At 38.8% G+C, this 11,857-nt stretch overlaps 1 protein-coding gene across 4 annotated transcripts; it reads right to left on the reverse strand.

Moving 5' to 3' along the window:
• Positions 1–3,364: 3,364 nt before the first annotated feature.
• LOC307043292 (uncharacterized protein) lies at positions 3,365–10,874 on the reverse strand. Of its 4 annotated transcripts, none has more exons than XM_079687653.1 (18): positions 10,621–10,874; positions 9,583–9,694; positions 9,321–9,453; positions 9,145–9,219; positions 8,581–8,976; positions 8,289–8,393; positions 7,948–8,180; positions 7,690–7,868; positions 7,007–7,100; positions 6,690–6,925; positions 6,358–6,472; positions 5,839–5,956; positions 5,667–5,758; positions 5,114–5,231; positions 4,915–5,016; positions 4,643–4,816; positions 4,001–4,177; positions 3,365–3,773 (listed from the first exon to the last, which is right to left on the reverse strand). In XM_079687653.1, exons 2-18 carry the CDS (start codon positions 9,649–9,651, stop codon positions 3,451–3,453), a joined length of 2,739 nt encoding a protein of 912 aa, XP_079543779.1. In that variant the 5' UTR covers positions 9,652–9,694; positions 10,621–10,874; the 3' UTR covers positions 3,365–3,450. The 4 variants fall into 4 exon arrangements, with proteins under 4 accessions (XP_079543779.1, XP_079543778.1, XP_079543777.1 ...); XM_079687652.1 differs by having other exon boundaries at positions 9,583–9,841; XM_079687651.1 differs by lacking the exon at positions 10,621–10,874 and having other exon boundaries at positions 9,583–10,491.
• Between the last annotated feature and the right edge of the window lie 983 nt (positions 10,875–11,857).

Below are 11,857 nucleotides of genomic sequence, written 5' to 3' on the forward strand. Positions count from 1 at the left end.
ACACGTGAACACGTTTGGTTCTATGCAAACTCAGTAATATCCATTGTGATACAGTTATAAGGCCTTCACAAGAGACTGTCAGTGGAGATTAAAGGGGATCAGGAGCTCACGTCTTCTCAGAGTCCTTGGTATCTGGCTTGATGATTGTCTCACATTTCTAAACTTCATGTCAATAACCTGCTTAAAAAGCTGAGGGTTAGCCTAGGTTTCTTCTACAGGAACAAGTCCTGTTTCTCTGCTTGAGGCCAGGAAAAGGCTAGTCACTGTGACCTTTTGACCTGTGCTGGACTATGGTGATTTGATCTATATGAATGCACCTGCCAATTGCCTGGTCAAGTTAGATGCTGCGTATCACAGTGCACCGAGATTTGTGACAAACTGTAAAGCATTAACCCATCACTGTACCCTGTATGCAAGGGCTGGTTTGCTTTCACTAACTGTACGGAGGCTCAGTCACTGGTACATTTTTATATACAAAGCCATGTTAGGGAAACTTCCATCTTATATCTGCTCCCTGATCTCACGGAAAATTGTAAGTGGCTACTGCCTGAGATCGAATGCTGTGGTTTTATTAAATGTGCCAACTGCTAGGACTGTCTTAGGGAAGACAGCTTTTAGATGCGCAGCTCCTCTGTCTTGGAATAGTCTGCAAATTAAATGGAAACTGAGCAATCTGGTGCCACTAAATGTTTTTAAAGCTCGGTTGGATGCTACTCAATCGGAAGCTATTGGTACCTGTTTATGTGGATAGTTATGTAAATGGTGCTGTATGATGTCCTTTTGTTGTTCTGTTTATGTTTTTATGTTTCGTGTGGAACCTACTTGAGCAGGTCTCCCTTGAAAAAGAAATCAATGATCTCAATGGGATACACCTGTATAAATAAAGGTTTGAAATTAAATGAAATGAGAGTCATCATCATCATGTTCTCTCTGCTGCTGCTGCTGCTGCTGCTGGCAGCTGGAAGTGAGTCAACACTTATTATACTGCTGTTTAACAGGATAATCTGTCATATAACTTTTTTTTGTATTTGTACAGGTGTGAAGTGTGAACAGTTGACACAGCCAGCTTCTGTGACTGTGCAGCCAGGTCAACGTCTGACCATCACCTGTCAGGTCTCTTATTCTGTTAGTTAATAATAATAATAAAATTCAATAACATGCTTTAACCACTAGGTGCCCGTTTATCAGCTGTGCACCGTTATGGTGTAAATACTGCCTATCTACCAATTGGATCCAATATAAAAGTCAGCCGAATTACTGTTGATATTGCGAGGAGACATATTGTGTGAAAATAAATCTAAGATGTTGTTAAATGGCTGATATATTTGTGATCCACGTCACGTTTTCAGTTTTGGCGGCAGTTCTTCCTGTTTGTATAGAAGTCTTCTCATCAGGGCTCTATAAATAGATAACTACGGCAGATATGTAATATGTAATGCAGCCGAACCATGTATTACAATGCCGTTATGTGATTAGCTCCAAAGAGAAAAGCAAGCAAACTCGGAATAAAGTATTATTATTTTTTTTTTAAATGTTTTCGGATTTCACATCGCATAAACACCATTTCCCAACGTGCATTGCGGCTAAACCATGAATCACCGAGCTGAGGATCTTGGTTATGGCTAGAAAGGATCCGTCTTGTGTAAAACTCTCGCGAGAGTTCGGCTGAATGTCACGTGGCTGAATGTTTACGTTTGGCAGGCAGCCTTTCAGTTAGGATCGTTAACATCAGTTGGCCACAGCAAATGATGGTGAGAAGCTAAACTATCTATTAATTATGTCAATGACAGGGAGTGTGATCGTTGAAAAGCGGTCTTGCTGGTGTTCAAAGAAGAATGACAACACTGTAGATCACCAACACTATGGTTTATTTTTTATTCACAGGCAAGTCAACGTTGTCGCAGTAAAAGTCCCAAGATAGCTCCTGGTGCAATAAAATGTTCCCTTGCAGTGTTTTACTATTATGTCTGATGTTTCTCTATTAATATTGCTGCTGCATTAATGTGTATGTTGCATCATGTTACTGCTGTAGATGTGTTTCCGAGCCGCTCCGATTACAACGAGAGTTACAACGAGAACGTGACGTCATATTTACAATAGAAGGATCCTTTCTAGCCATAACCGAGGATCTTGCCTACGTCTGTTTCCGGTATTGTTTTTGACGGATGTATTTTGTTATACACACATTCCTTCACATTTAAATTAAAATGTACATTAAAATATTTCATGAGGCTTTCTAAAATGTTTTAAAATATAACTACGGTTCGAGTTGAAGAGTTTATAAATTAACATGAACCGAAGCTGTTGCCTGGTAACGCAATCGTGCAACGTCACGTCCGTTAATTCCACATCCACACACATCGATTTAATAAATGAATATAGCCTTTGTATCTGCTAAAAGAGGTGCCGACCAGCTGGGGCAACAGAAAATTGGCGAAATTGAGTGTGACTATTACAAATGAAATCATTATTATATTAATATTGATAATAATAACAACCGACCGTCGGGGTAGCATTTGCTTGGCATTTCCGGGTATATCTCCACTGGTTGGGCCACGTTAACAATACTGTGTAATTGTCACGTTTGAAGGGACGAAATCGTGACAGCTTCACGTCTCCCATCATGGTAAATCGTCACATGTTCACGTCTTGCCGTGATACCGGGTTGTGCTGACCATGTCCATGCCTTTATGACAACAGTGTACCAATCTTCTGATGGCTACTTCCAGCAGGATAACTCACCGTGTCACAAAGCTCAAATATTCTCCAACTGGTTTCTTGAACATGACAATGAATTTTACTCAAATGTCACAGTCCACAGTCATCAGATCCAAATCCTACAGTGCACCATTGGGATATGGTGAACGAGAGATTTGCGTCATGGATGTGCAGCCGACAAATCTGCAGCAACTGTGTGATGCGATCAGGTCAATATTGAGTGAAATCTCTGAGGAATGCTTCCAGTACCTTGTTTAATCTATGCCATGAAGACTTAACGCAGTTCTGAAAGCAGATGGGGGTCCAACCCATCCTAGCAAGGTGTACCTAATTAAGTGGCTCGTGAGTGTATTACTTAGCTCAATTTGTATTGTTAGTGTGTGTCTGTAGGAGTAAAGTCTAGACACATTCTTTGGATGTAAGCATTGGCTAATTAAACAGATCATGATTAAATGACATGATGATAATAAGGGTGATCACCAAAACCTTATACCAGGGGTGGGGAACCTCTGGCCCTCGAGGTAACTCGGATCTGAAGGTGACTGATAACTGCTAATGGCATTTACTTGAATACCAGACATAGTAAATGCAAAGCAGGATCATATAAAAAAAAAAGGTAATAAACAAGCCATTCAATCGTAATACTCGTTTTAATACGTTGACATGCATACAACACAATAGACTTGTTAAGTCCTGTTCGTTGTCCTGTTTGTTGTCCTTATCACCGTCTTGTTAGTTTTCCTCATCACCGTCCTCATCACCGTCTTGTTCGTTGTCCTCATCACCGTCCTCATCACCGTCTTGTTCGTTGTCCTCATCACCGTCCTCATCACCGTCTTGTTCGTTGTCCTCACCACCGTCCTCATCACCGTCCTGTTCGTCGTCCTCATTACCGTCTTCAATGTCTTCCTCCATCATGAGAAAAGACGAGTCCGAGCCAATACAGCTGTAGGTGCTGGTGACTCTGCTCAGTTTCTGCTCCAGAAGATATTGATGGTGTAAAATACAGCAGTGCAGTCCCCTGTATCCCTCTTCTGTTATATCGCTTGGAGAAACTAAAATAAAAAGACAAAATGACAGTCTATGTAAGGCAACTTTTAGTTAGCATTGATGTTGGTTCCATATAAGCAATTTGAATGTTTAACTCCGAGGCTGTATATTAGCTAAAAAGATTTGTGATTCAGAAAAAATGCAATCATTACAGATGCTATTCAGTGATAGACATTTGACACTGGGAGGGGGGCAGTGGCAAATGTTATAAATCGGTATTTGTGGAACATACTTTGGTTTCTGATGTCGTCTTTTGTCTGATGAAGGAGGCGGTCCAGTTTGTCCAGTGCCTGCCTCAGATTTTGACAATGCTGGGTCATCTCCTTCACAATGATGACTTTCTCCTCTTCCATACGCCTGACCAGCATAACCTGGTCAAAAAGTCGCCTCTTTGTGCGCAGGTTCACCACTATAATGGAAAAAACACAAAATATAACAACCACAATGGTAAGGCTAATAAAACAAATAATATCAGTTTGTATTCAATCTTTTTTAATTAAATTGACCAAAACCTTAAAATCTGGTAAAAAAAAATTCAACCTCGCCGCTTGCTGAATTTTTTCAATTCTGTCTATGTTGGCAGAATTACATTCAGTATGTCTTGAGGTTCAACATTAGTATGCAGTTCAGGGTGGTCAGGAAGGGTTTTACTGTTTCCATAGATATGCCTGTCCCAGTGAGACTAGACTATTAAGACTTGATAGGGCAACATCATACAGACCTTTCAATATAATTATTTTAAAATGATTTGTTGTGATCATGATGATTTGTGACACCTATGTTGATAGCTCTGTGTTACATTGGTGATTGTATTCTAGTACTTCAACTGAATTAATGGAATATCTAGGGCAAACAAAAACAAGTTGTTTCTTACCATCTCCTTGCGCCTCCCAGGGCAGAATGACATCCTCAGACAGACCGCATGCTGCTTCTGTGTCAATTTTCTCTGAACAGGCATCAATGGTGTTGTACTGCAGTATCCTCTCTCTGAGTTTCTTCTTGAGCTCTGTCAGTCTTCTCCGTTTGCGTTGCCTTGTTTGGTTGCTGTCTGTAAAGTAAAACAAAATACAAATAAACTAATATTAATAATACAAACAACAACAACAAGAAACAAATATTGTTTCTAGATAACGTAATAATAAATACCATTTTGTCGATAGAGGTCATGTTTCTTTCTTCGGAGGGAATAAATAATTTCATCTATTTCTCTCTGGAGCTCCTCTTGGCTACTCTGGGCTCCATGTTTCTCTTGAAAACAGAAACAACAAGGTGTAATCATAAAACATGAAGCCAAATGTTTGGAAATATGGAACCAAATCTATACCACAGTGATCATATAACATACCAGTGGCTGCCCATTGCTTGACCTCCAACACCCACTGCTCCGTGTCCTCCAGGGAGATGTTCAGCTCTTGCTTGAGACTCTCAAGATTGTCCACTTCAGTTTGTGCTCTCTGTGTAGTCTGGTTAGAATGTTTAAAAGGAAAAAGTGAATATGCGTTCCAGTTGGTTGAGAAGGTTGTTTTTTACTGAATTCCTTTATGCACATTAACTGACCAGACAACAACATGAAATGCTAAACACCTTCTCTTCAAGGTTGGCAAGTATCACCTTAGTTTCCCTTTTTTTTCAAGATCAAGCAGGATTAACATTATTATTATTATTATTATTATTATTATCCAGAAATTCAGATGAATCAACCTATAGTGCTTTATTAAAAACAAACAGAACAGAGACTCTCTTGGCAGAACAGTGTGCCATGGCAGCACCATCATAATGAAATGATTGCAGAATACATTCAATTCAACAACATGTAGCTAAGGATGGTGTTAAATTACTACAACAACAAACTCGGATAGTCTTAATATACATTTTGAAATGCAGCATGGACGTCTTACTTTGACAAATCTCTTTGAGAGTGTCTTGTGGAGATTCTCCACCTTCCTGTGGTTCCATTGCATAGCCAGCACGGTTATCATATCTGCTCTAGCTGTAAACACAAAAACATGAAAATTCATATGAGCTTTACAATGTGGCACTACTTAAAACTATTTGTTTTCCTCTACCAACCTGATTTGGTCATGTATTTTGTTGTCAGAGCTGCCCTTGAGAGGAAGCTGTTAACCTGTTCCACTTCCTCGCCGACAGTATTTCCAGCACCTTCCTGGCTTCTGCCACCCCACTTCACCTGCTCAGAATCATAAACAATGAGATCTAGCTATTTAGTTCAATATTATAATTTCTTGTACTGTACATCTTTAGTTATCATCAGTGTCAGGAGCAATTTCAGAAAGTTAAAATGTTCTGATATTGAATTATGCTTTGAACTACAATGTCACAACTGCAGTTATTTGAAGCTCTATTCATTCATTATTTCTACAGTGCGGATATATTTACTAAAATAAACATAATGGGTTTTGGAAGCCTATCCTTGTGACAGTCTGTTTTGTAACAATTTTGTCAACATTTGTAACTATTACAATTATTCCACAGGCTTGAATAGAATATACTACATGATATTCTTATGTGCACTACAATTTCTAAAACATTTGAATCTAGTGACACAAATGTTTAACTTGCATACTGTACCTCGCATTTGCCTGTGTGGGCCTTGGCGTGCATTACAGAGAGAAAAGGTTTCATCTCTGTAAGTGGTTGGAGCTCAGGCAACTTTGCTGCCATCTTCTCCAAATAAGGCCAGTACCTGTAATGACAAAATCAATTAGCTTTTCCAGTTGCATGATGGCATAATAGTAAAAAGATAAACCAGGTCCTTAAAATTACCAGTACAATCCTTGTAACCAACATCAGCATTTATCCAAATGAATGTTTTTTTTGCTTTACATCTACTGGATGTGCAAGAATTAAATAGATAACACGTTTCCCACAAACACTTCCAATTTTGCAATAGTTATAACTACCTGCAGGCAACATCCATACAAAAGAATGTTGCATTCGCAACTTCAGCCAGCTCCTTCTGCAGGAACATTGGGTAGGCATATATTTCACCACGGTAGTGATTTAGGCCTTGTAGTAAGATGCCATGTCTGCACACAGCTATTTGCAGTCCTTCCTCATCCACCTTGGCCCTGGACTTGTGTGAGGTTTCTCTGCAAGCTGTGAATGTTGCCGGTCCACAAACATCACGACCACTTTTCTGAAATAGACACAATCTGTTACATTTAACCCTGTGCTAAGAAAAATAAATAAAGGGTTAAGGGATTGAATAGATTCTTACAATCGTCATCTGGCTCCTGATTTTGTCGACAAAGGCAGACACTTTACTGTCCTGGGCAATGAACAGTCCATCAAATAGAGACGGTTCATCTGTCCTGCGAAATTCGAGAAAGACATTGTAAGCAACATTATCATACATACATAAGTTTGATTGTGTCCTCTATTTAATGTGGCCAATTTGCTTTTGCCATAACATTTTCATAAATGTGGAAAAGGTCTTTGTGAATTTGATCTGTAATTCTGTGTAAAGTCTTTTGCCACCATTATTTAACATTAGTGAAAAGTTTACTGACTTCTTGTAAAAAGGTAAAAATAAAAGTACATCCTTTATATTGATGGGCATGGAATAGGGCAGAGGAAGGCATAGAAAAAGGTTCCTGGGCAATTTAATACATTTTTCATGAAGCGATTATATCCAAAACTGGTTCTTAGCTCCAACATATCCAACTAACGTCAACCATTTAACATTTTAAAGTTGAGTTAACTTTACAGGCGTCATATATAATATTTTTTATGAATTGGATTTATATAATTATGTGTAATTTCAAACCAACTATTGTTTTCTGATGGTCTACAAACTTTGGAAAAAGAAATTGCAGAGTTGGGGAAAGTTAGACATTTCAGCAAAGACATTCAGCTTAGTCAATAAAACAACAACTAAAATGAGAATATGATTTCACTGACCCTCTGGACTTCTTGAAGCGATAATGCTTTCTATTGCCATCTACAGCAATAGCCAGCATGTCAGGTGTGCATGCTGGGCATTTAAAGGGCTCCACCAGGCATAGATCTTCTTGTCTGTAATTACAGAAGGCAAACTCCCGAAAGACTCTGTGGAAGATATCGCTACAGATTCTGCCTGTCTGGAAAAAAGAATGGTATTCATTTGGTTAATTAAAAGTTTGGTATTCAAAAATCTTGAAAAGCACATTTTATTCTTACCCTTCCTGTGGAAAACGATCGATGTTCAAGCATTTTTATAAATACTTGCTGGGATAATGCTGGGCTGGCCAATTTCATTTGCTCGAATGATGTGAACACATCAAAGTTAAAAATAATTTTGCAGCTGTCGGTTGCTGGCCAGTATTTGTATCCCAGCAAGTCACCTATGCTCGGGGACCATTTGGCGGAACAAATTGGGCAGCACACAGAAGGCAGACGAACGTTGTATGGACCTGAGAAAAAATATAAATGTGCAATTTGACAGCTATCTATGCAATGTAGGACAAAAGTATAATAGTAATCCTGTATTTCTGCTTGATCGTCTTCTGGTGGCAACAAACCATTGATAGTCACCAACACGGTCTGCTTTCCTGGGATGATGGTGAAATCTTGGCTTGGACCACAGAAGCAGATTTGGGATGGCGGAGGAATTGGAAGCAGACACACTGCAGCAAAGACAATTTCAGAGATTCATATGCATGTTAGGACATGTTAGGAAATGTAGTCAATACAAATTGAGACATTTTAACTGTTAAAGCAAACTTCCGACATGGTGAAAATGATGCCGCTGTATATGTAGTGCACATTAGGAAACCATGGTAAGGGAATATGTAATACCTTATTTGAACCCACCTTGTTCACAGAGTCCATATTGGCCACTTTCATCCACAACCACTAAGGATGTGGGAGGAATAGGTCTGTAAAACCCATCAAACATGGCTTCCCTGTCATGGAAGACATGTTTACCATGGATAATAGGGTCACATGCCGGACAAAGAAAGGGAGTTCCTGGTGGAACACAGTCCAAGCACCGGACCACAGCATCAGCAGTTTTGCATTGGAGACAGGAACGTGTAGTGACAATCTCTGCAGCCAATTTCAAATTAAGGAGCTCTGGCATTGCAGCTCTGAATTTTTGTTCACGTTTCAACTGTCTTTGGGTCCATGTTGATGCAGTGGGTGTTTCTTCTGATGATGCAGGGACAGTGAGAGAACCCAACAGGTTTCTCAGTGTCTGAAGATGTTGATCTAAAATAACAAAATATAAAACAAATCATGGAATTTAGTTTAATTTAAAAAAGATATTCCATACATGGCTTTTCACTTTACAATGTATCATGAACAAAGCTATTACATACTACAAACAATTACCTACATTTCAAGTTGAAGGATAATTTAAGAATTCATTGTGCATACCAAGACTTGGGACCTGTAGAGGAATCTCATGTGTCTCCTCGACCTCTGGGGACTTCTGAGAGCTGGAAGGTTTAACTGCATAAAACAAAGTACGAATTTATGGGAAACATTATTGAGGACCGACCAACGACATTAAAACTTAATGAAACACTAGAACTAGATTATATTTTACAGACCAGATCGATTCTTATTCCAATGTTGGGCTATAATGTTCCCATCCAGGTCCCTCTTCCTCCAGGAAACATTTGATCCTTGCGTTATTTTCTTTGGTATCTTCTGTATCTTCGGTTTCTTTGGTTTCTTTGGTATCTTAATATATAAATATATAAAAGAGATTATATATTTCCCTTAATTGTTGCACACACATCTTTGTAATGTGTGTGTCTGTTATCATTTGAGTAAATGTTATAATACATTTTTGGATAATGTTGTACTTGCCTTATTTGCCAACTCATCTGCGAGGGCATTCCCTATCTCTAGCCATTCATTCAGTTGCTTGGATGCCATTTTTAAGTGAGGATAAAAAGGGCAACAACAAACAAAGGATGAACTGACATACAGGGAGGGAGAAAAACAAAACAAAAGACAAGAAAACGAGAGGGGTGAAAGAGAGTAGGAAGAGGAATATGGCTCTGAAAAGAACCGTTGATTTTTTTATGATAATAGGCTACTTCATATAATTGAATTGATAGATGACCTGAAAAAAACCAAACAGATGAACTCAGATTAGCTGTGCTACCATGTAATTTAATTGTTGCTTCATAAATAAGCATTCGCCAAAATAAAACTACAGGCACCAAAATCAATCAAGTCCCAGGTAAATCAGTAATTACAGGGAAATATATTTCTCTTTTTAACTAGATGTGATGCTTTCACAAAACTTAAGTTGAATTAGCGAATGTTTAAAGTAGTAAAACAACTATGACCTGATGATATTCAAGTGTTGAACTTACCCTAACTATCATTAATGCAACATGTTAGGTGACATTTCGAAGAAAGAAAAAGTGTGTGCATTATAAAAAGCGCCATGTAAATGTCAACTATTATTATTATTATTATTATTAAAGTGCCATTTCCTTTCGCATTGTTTACGTTCATATCATGTCCTGGTCTGGTTAGCTGAATATACATACTTTTGCCATTGTTATGTGTTATGTCACGTGCTACCAAGGGTTTTGTTTTTAGGCAAGATTTTAGCTCCTTTTGTGCGAAGGAGAAAACTCTCCCTACAACTTGTTGTAGACGAACCTTCTTATATTGCAATACATATCCGTTAGCGCATATAAGCTAAGCGCTAAGCGCTAACCTTTACAGCCATGCTATTGCTAACAACATGCATTCGCCTATACTGCCTATACCACGGGCCAGCCCTAAAACGTAAAACTGAAATATCGTGGTTAAACATGCTTAGTAGAAAAACGACAGGATTAATTAAAAGCGTAAACAAATCAAATGAAATACAGAAATCAGATTTACCACTTGTAAAGCTCTGACGCTCTTTAACAATCCTTCTTCTTCTTCATCTTCTTCTTCATCTTCATCTTCTTGGCTCGTCGCACTTTTATTGATGCGCAAGGTTAAAGTTCACGGGATTACGATCGTGACAAAACGTGACAAAAGGTTGTAATAAACTGCTGCTAGAAATGAATAATGGGAAAGCTACGTGGCTATGGGTCGTAATATCGTGATCAACACTGCTTAAACAATCGACCTATTTGGTCGTTTTTTGTAGGAGGACAGGCTGGTAAATACATTTGTTCCTGCTCAAGATTAGATTCAACTTTATTGTTATTGCACATATTACAGGTACTGAGAGAACGAAATGCAGTTTAGCTTCTAACCAGGAGTGCACAAACAAACAGTCATTTTATGCAACCTGGAGCTTCCGGAGGCTTGCCTTCTTATACTTGACCCACAAGGGGGCAGTATAGAGAGGAGTGCAATAAGCTCTAAAGAGGTTCACCTTAACCTTATCTGAACACCAAGAGAATTTTCTAGCCAACATGTTGGCTTGTATATATAAGACACGCCACTGTCTATACATGTCATCATCATCAGCCATTTCATCTGTGATGATGTGTCCCAGATACTTAGTGTTACAGCAAACAGACAGCACCTGTCCTGATAGATAGAATGTTGGAAAACAAAGGTTCTTATCCCCTTTTGCCCTGGAGATCATTACAGCGCTCTTCTTAGCATTGTATTTAACGTCAAATTTGACTCCGTAATCAGAACAAACATTTAGGAACTATTGAAAACCAGCACTGCTAGGAGAAACAATTGCCAGATCATCAGCATACATAAGATGGTTTACAATCACATTACCAATCACACACCCTGTTTTCCAGACACTTAAATCATCTGATAGATCATTCATATAGGTATTAAAAAGGCATGGTGAGAGGAGCCCCCCCTGGCGGACTCCATTACCAACACCAAATGGCGCCGAGACTGCATTCCCCCATTTTATCCGCATGCTCTGGTTGGCATACCAATAAGCCAGGATCCTAATTATACTGTTAGGCACACCCCTTTGTCTCAATTTAAAAACAGTTTATGATGGTTAACTCTGTCAAAAGCCTTATAGGGATCAATAAAACCAATCAGAACAGTGGAATTCTGTCTTCGATATGTTTCTACCATTTCCTTCAAAGCATAGATGCGGTTAAAACAGACGGTGCATGAATGCGGCTTTGCGGTAAGTGAAATTCGA

This window comes from Notothenia rossii (assembly GCF_949606895.1).
Source record: "Notothenia rossii genome assembly, chromosome: 6".
In the NCBI taxonomy this organism is placed as follows: domain Eukaryota; kingdom Metazoa; phylum Chordata; class Actinopteri; order Perciformes; family Nototheniidae; genus Notothenia; species Notothenia rossii.